The 6,676-nt window shown below is 36.8% G+C and overlaps 1 protein-coding gene across 4 annotated transcripts; it reads right to left on the reverse strand.

Annotated features, from left to right (window-relative positions):
- Positions 1-497: 497 nt before the first annotated feature.
- Positions 498-6,448, reverse strand: LOC141622923 (serine/threonine-protein phosphatase PP1 isozyme 2-like). 4 transcript variants are annotated; one of them, XM_074438951.1, is made up of 5 exons: positions 5,797-6,448; positions 4,930-4,997; positions 3,728-4,287; positions 3,443-3,651; positions 498-816 (listed from the first exon to the last, which is right to left on the reverse strand). In XM_074438951.1, the coding sequence occupies exons 2-4, from the start codon at positions 4,985-4,987 to the stop codon at positions 3,481-3,483; spliced, it is 789 nt and encodes a 262-aa protein (XP_074295052.1). In that variant the 5' UTR covers positions 4,988-4,997; positions 5,797-6,448; the 3' UTR covers positions 498-816; positions 3,443-3,480. The 4 variants fall into 4 exon arrangements, with proteins under 4 accessions (XP_074295052.1, XP_074295053.1, XP_074295051.1 ...); XM_074438952.1 differs by lacking the exon at positions 5,797-6,448 and adding an exon at positions 5,632-5,790; XM_074438950.1 differs by lacking the exon at positions 4,930-4,997 and having other exon boundaries at positions 498-775; positions 5,797-6,447.
- Positions 6,449-6,676: the final 228 nt, after the last annotated feature.

Consider the following 6,676-nt stretch of genomic DNA (forward strand, 5'->3'; position numbering starts at 1 on the left):
TGTAGGATTATACCAAGTTTTCATCTCTTATTATTGTTGCTTGCATACCAAGTGTTTGTTACCTTGTTTCATAGGAAAAATCACCTCTCTTTCATTTTGTCACTTGTCTTCTCCATGCCAATTCTCCTCTTATGTGTCTCAATTGTTGTCCATTGTTAATATCCATAGTTTGTGCATAGTCTTGTGTTTTGTTCATTGTCATTAGTCTAATACAAGCTTTTAGTCTTAATCCCTTCTCTTGGATTCGACCCTTACTTCCCTTTACTACTATTCTTATTGCATAGTGTAGAGTCAAGTTTGGTTTATAAATATCTAATTTGGTAGCTTAATTCTAGCATTTACGACACCTAGTATTGTGCTAATCATCCCCTTTTTCTGATTTTTGAGAGAAAAGTCTCTCTCAAAGTTTCTGTTTTTCTCATTCTGGTTGATCAACCGCAACCTTTGCATACCGAAACCACTCTTAGAAAATCGCGTAGCTTAAACAAGAAATATAGTTTTGGTTGAAACATATACGAGTACACCACACATCGGTCCGATACTCCAGTACCATGAATTTAGATGAAATTTAAATTTCTAACTAAAAAATTTCAACAAAACTGAAAAAATTGGGATAGCTGGACAAATATGATTTCCCACTAATCTGTTCCATTAAAAGAGAATTATGTTAAATGACCTTACTTCCAATGTGAAATCCCTTTTGAAGATTTAATCAGGGTTATACAAATCGCTCCGACTTTGTAGAGAAGAATTGCAGTCCCCGAACTCAAGTGTCCTAAGGCGAAAAAAAAATCCAATGTTAAGATGTAGGAGTATCTGCAACAACAAATTAGAAAACCGAATCAGTAAATACACACTATTAAGCAGACATCAAACACAAATAATACACAAGCATATAAAAAACAAATGCTCTTTTACCCAAATAAGCTTACCACAGGATCGAATCACGAAAAATGAGAACCCTTTATTTAAACATCATTCGGGAACATAGAAGATAAAGCAGGTGACAGAGGATGAAGAAGGTAAGATCATATTAGAGTACAAACGATGTAAGATCTTTTTCGCTCTGGTGATCTTCACAAAGAGCAGGAAATAGTGGGCGAGATTCATGCGAAGAGAAAATGACAACGTTGCAAAAATTTAAGGATGCCGCTTGTCACAATCGTTTCTTTGAGTGAAGTGCACTACTGCCCTATGTCATGCTACTGATGATAGTGAGGGATTCCTCATTATAAACAAGCGAACTCAGAAGGGTCAAGGGACTCTGATTCCAAATCTCGACTCTTGATCACGGTTAGGAATATGTACATTGAATAACAAGAAGAAGATCAAATGACCACAAAAATGCTTCTAGTATTAAAGAGGGTAATTTGATTATACACGCCTGACGCCTATGTACATGAAACAATGAAATGAAAGACACAAACAGCAAACTATTCTTAAACACTGCCGCCAACTTTGTGATACATAAGAAAGACCCATTAAAAACGGTTAAAAAAAGGATCATCTAACACCTTACATGATATCCCTCGGAACACAAAAAACGTCAAAATGATCCCCATCCACAAGTAAAAAATGGTATTCCTCAATCTTTCAAAACAAAACGGAACAGTAAGGACTTCCACTTTAACTACAACACTCAAGACAAGATCCTGCTGCAAGCTTGTCACTAATCAGTACCTCCATGAAACACAATATCGTCATCTTGAATCCGTCCTAAATACAAGCCAATCTAGTCTTTTATGGTTCTGCAGTCAACCCTAATGTTAGAAGATCTCCCTCCATTACTCTACCAACTAAATGGTACACGGTTCACCATCTTCCGTAGCATCACCGATTAGTGAAATTATAATGGGCAAACTGAGAAGATTTGCGTGATTGAAATGCTAATTTTTAGATTATACAAGAGTTGTTTCATACTCCGTATTCAATATTGGACTTTTTAAGCTAACAAATAAATAAATCTATTGATTAAAAACATTAAAAAACGCAAAAACGTAAAATTACAAATGTGACAGTTTTAGGAGATAGAAATCTCATATGCAAATGCCATTTGGCTCTGCATTCTCACATCTTCTCCGAGGCAAACCAGTGTACACAGATGGATAGGATGGTAGGAAGGAAGGGGAAGGGAGGAAGTAGAGGGAAACGTAGCATGTTTTCTTTCCAGTTTATTTTACGTTGGAAGGATTTTAATTTACCATACAAGAGAGAAGATGTTTTCCTCCAACCCCATTTATAACTCAAACAAGGGAAATTTCATCCTCCCTCTCCCTTCAAATCCTTACATCCAAACAAGGGGGAAAAGATTTCGGAAGGTGTTCTAGAAATTGATTGGAATTAGCTGGACAGAATTTCCAGATTTAAGAAGGGCAGTATGGGAGAAAGAGTTAGTACTAATTTGAGTAATTTCCCATCCCAAAAGTTCACGGGCTTAGTGGACTGACTCGCTGATCAGACGTCGTTAAACTATTTCAGATATACTACAGCCACCAGGTCTCTTTATCGCATCACTTGGTTGAGGACAGTATACTCAACTGCAAACTTCCACCAACTCCAAAAGCAGTGCATACCCAAGTTACCTGATTCGCTAAACCCCCGGCAAATCATGTACCACAGGCTCTATTAAGTCTGTATTGTATGTCGGATTTACATATTAATATCGAACTAGGCAACCCTCCTGCATACTCATGGAGTCAGAGACTATAATACAATTATATATTCATCCTTTGAAAAAGCTGCAGGCTTTATCCTCGGCTTCTAAAGTTCTAAGATAGCAGCCAGGAGGAGGGAGTTTTAACTCGTAAGCAGGTAAAGCTGTTAAGTTCTAAAGATGAAAGGTGGAAGGGAGGGGAGCAAGGGGAATTCCTTTTCAAATATTTTCTTTGTTGGAGCAATTTAATTGACAGCCAATCCAAACGTCCTTATGGATTCAATCAGGGTTACGAATCGCGAATCGTTAAGAGCAAATTCTATCGTGTCGCTTAATAAAAATACGCACAACACACATTATGTAAGAGCGAATCGCGAATCGGTAAAGGACGTATTCATAGCAAATCTAGTAACCATGGATTCGATCCTCTAACGTGTAACGACAACTTGTGAGCTTGGAAGGTAGGAGTATAATTTAAAGCTCATCAAAGACTAATTGAGCGCAAGGGACTGATGGCATTGAACAGTAGAACAAAATCAAATCACTCAACTACTCAAGCTATTAGGTGTACCCATAAGGCCACAACATGAACACGTAAATTAACAAGCAAAGACAAACGTCATGCAAAAAATTGCTCAAGAGAGAGCAGTTAGCATAGTCAAAGTCTCAAATACATCTAAATGTGCATTTCTCACGACAAGCATCATATGTGATAGTTACCTAGTACTCCGTACTTTTTATACATCTCAGTATGGTCATATGGATACCGTAAACTAAGAGAGCACCAACCTGACAAAGAATGTTGACTACGATCGTCAAAACCTTGATCAAAGAAATCTTCTTCTTTCCGATGGTTTCAAAATTTGAAATGAACACATCAAACTCTCATCAACACTCATCATTGCACCAGCATTATCAAATTCACCACAGTAGTTGGGAGCAGAAAAAATGGTGACAAGCTGTCTATCAGCAAAAAACTCATATCCATCCTCCACAACCTGTGACAAAACTATTAAGGTGAGCTTAGGTTAAGAACGTGAACAATATGAATAGAAACTAGGAGGCAAAACTGACCTGATGTGCACGGCAAATTAGGTCCATATCATTCTTCATTAAAAATTCCGCCACCTTATCAGCACCAAAAGTGTAAGAGACTCCCCTATCATTCATTCCCCAACCTTTTACCTCTCTAGAAGGATCTGACCATAACAAGTCACAAAGTACACCAGATTCTGGAATGTCCGTGGGGCGTGATATACTTTTTATCTGATCAACGTGGATCAAATCAGGAGATAAACCACCATGCATGCATAAAATTTTGTCATCTATCATAGCAGCAACAGGAAGGCAATTGAAACAATCAGTAAATGCCTTCCAAAGTCTAACATTAAAGCGACGTTTACATTCATCATAAAACCCATAGATCCTATTAATGGAGGCACATTCATGGTTTCCCCGTAAAAGGAAAAAGTTCTCCGGAAATTTGATTTTGTAGGCAAGCAATAGGCAGATCGTTTCCAAACTCTGCTTTCCCCGATCCACATAGTCCCCTAAAAACAAGTAATTTGCTTCGGGAGGGAAACCGCCATACTCAAATAATCTCAACAGGTCGCCATATTGCCCGTGGATATCACCTGGTGATTCAAGCAGCATAGAGTTATCAGTGAAATCTCGCGATTATTAAAGCTAACAACTGAGAAGATAGTTCATGTCTCAAGCAGCATAAAGTATCGAACAAAAAGATAAAATTGAGGCTATTCCGGGGTACCAACCACCAAGAGGATGTACCTATGTGAATAATAGACAAATCACAAATACTAGCCATAGGGGTAGGCATTTATTTATATAAAATCCTGCATTGGAAGACACCAACTACTGTGATTTATCCAAGTGAAAGAACGAACATTTACCATGCAAAGTTCATTTCATGGCATCTCAAATAAAGACCAGGCTCTTCAAATATCAACTCAAACACCCATCGGATAAAGACAATGCAAAAGATCTTCAACTAAACTCATAATGGGTATAACTCGAGTAACTACTACGTAAATCAAAATGGCATTCAGTCAATATTGATGTTCGCCCAAACTAATCAATTCTTGCTTAGTTGCATACTTGCATGTGCCACAGACTGCCCTAAACCAACATGCATGAGCCTGCTTCCTCTACGGTACAGCCAAACCATCTAGTTACATGATTATCGTTTTTTCTCCATAACAAAGGGCAAAGACTAAGCCTACAAGCACTCACCTTAGCTATCAAGTACAGCCACATACCAAGAATTAAGTAGATTCCTGGCTTGAGAAGTTCCGAATGTTCGCCATGAACCAACATTCTCAAGTACCTACATTACAATTCATCTGAGTATCCCCCATTTGAGCAACTCATTCTTCTAGAAAAATCAACAATAGCTACTCTCACTAAACCGCGGAACAACCATCAAACGAATCACATAGATCGTCCAGTCCAGTATAAATCAATATAGTACCAATTTAACAAATACCCTACAAAACACAACCATCCATTCAAAGTTATCATAAAACACAAACAACAAAAGAAACCCTCCAACACAATACAATTAAGTATACTTAACAATAGCTACTCTAACTATAGTCACTAACCCAACTTCCTCAACCAATCCCACCAACTAAAACCAACATAATATCTATCAAACTAATCAAATTACACAAATAAGTTACACCACAAGTTAATCATAACCCTTTTAAGCTTACAACATAGTCATTATTATAGCTACCACTAAATGAACAATATAGCACGAAAAGAATTCGTATTAAGCTAAAAATTAAGTAAAAATCTGTATAGAGCTACTTCCACTAGCCAAACTTCCAACATCCATTCAAAGCTACCACCTTTATCATCAAAACAAAACAAACCCACCAAAATAATACAATTATAAAAGCCAACAATCCCAAAAACACACTATAGCTAACATTAAATGAACAATCACAAATTCTTACTTGTGACGGTTACAAGCACAACTACTCACAAGCTTGTAACTACTCACTCCCGTTTTAAATAATCTTAAAAACGAGAGGGATTGTGAGACGTCACAAGCAAAACTTGTTGACAATATGAACAATATAACACGGAAAGAGACCGTCAAATAAGATATTGTAATATACCACAGATCTTAATAGGGGCTTCAAGTTCCAATAAATTAGGTTGTGACAAAAAAATATCCTTGGAAACAGTGCAAAGTTGACGGATTTCAGATTCTGAAAGCTGAACTTGTCTAGCTACACCTGGACGCGCATTTCTAAACTCTAATAATCTGTTAATTATATCATCTAATACACCTTCTTCCATTGTTGATCTCCCTCCCTCCATTTTTTCCACTAAATTTAATCCCAAAATTAATTAAAAAAAATATATATATAAAAAAAAAGGTTAATTTTTTTGAAAAAATAAAAGGTGCCCAGATAAAAGGGAGGGCAAGAGAGTATAACGGTGAAGTTTAAAATTGGTCAAATTTTAAAAATAAATAAATAAAATTGTGCTTTTTGATTAAAAAAATTGGTTTGAATAATTAATCGGGGATTTGAAACTTGCCCTTTGGGAGAATGATGGGTTTTTTTGTGAATTAAAATAATTATTATAATTAATAGGGTTAATTTTGCGAAAATAAATTAAATTAGGGGGAAAATAAAGGGGAAAAGGGATGTAAATAGGGGGAGACAGGAGAGTGGAGACTGATGGTGTTGATTTTAGGTATGTTGGTTGTAAAGAAGACGGGTTGGTTGTAAAGAAGACGGAAGAGGAAGGTGGGAAAGGTAGTATGGCACTTTGAGTGTTGCTCATTACAAGGAAAATATTTGATTTCTTTTTTTCCGGATAATTTATGTGCTATCCTTGAACTTCGTCACTTTGTATATGGTAATTCAATATTTTATGTGATGGGGCATATTCTGCATCCGCTGATCGAGTCAACATATTGAGCAAGGTCAAAGATATCCACAGCAAGTCAACACCTTGGACAACCTAACCGCAAGCCTTGCTTCGGTC

The sequence above is a fragment of the Silene latifolia genome, chromosome X (assembly GCF_048544455.1).
Source record: "Silene latifolia isolate original U9 population chromosome X, ASM4854445v1, whole genome shotgun sequence".
NCBI lineage: Eukaryota > Viridiplantae > Streptophyta > Magnoliopsida > Caryophyllales > Caryophyllaceae > Silene > Silene latifolia.

Coding starts and splice junctions, on each gene's coding strand:
- LOC141622923 (XM_074438950.1), bottom strand. CDS start 6,001: ATGGAGGGAGGGAGATCAACAATGGAAGAAGGTGTATTAGATGATATA. Junction 4,288..5,796: donor AGCCCCTATTAAGATCTGTG/GTATATTACAAT, acceptor TTGAATCACCAG/GTGATATCCACGGGCAATAT. Junction 3,652..3,727: donor TAATTTGCCGTGCACATCAG/GTCAGTTTTGCC, acceptor GTTTTGTCACAG/GTTGTGGAGGATGGATATGA.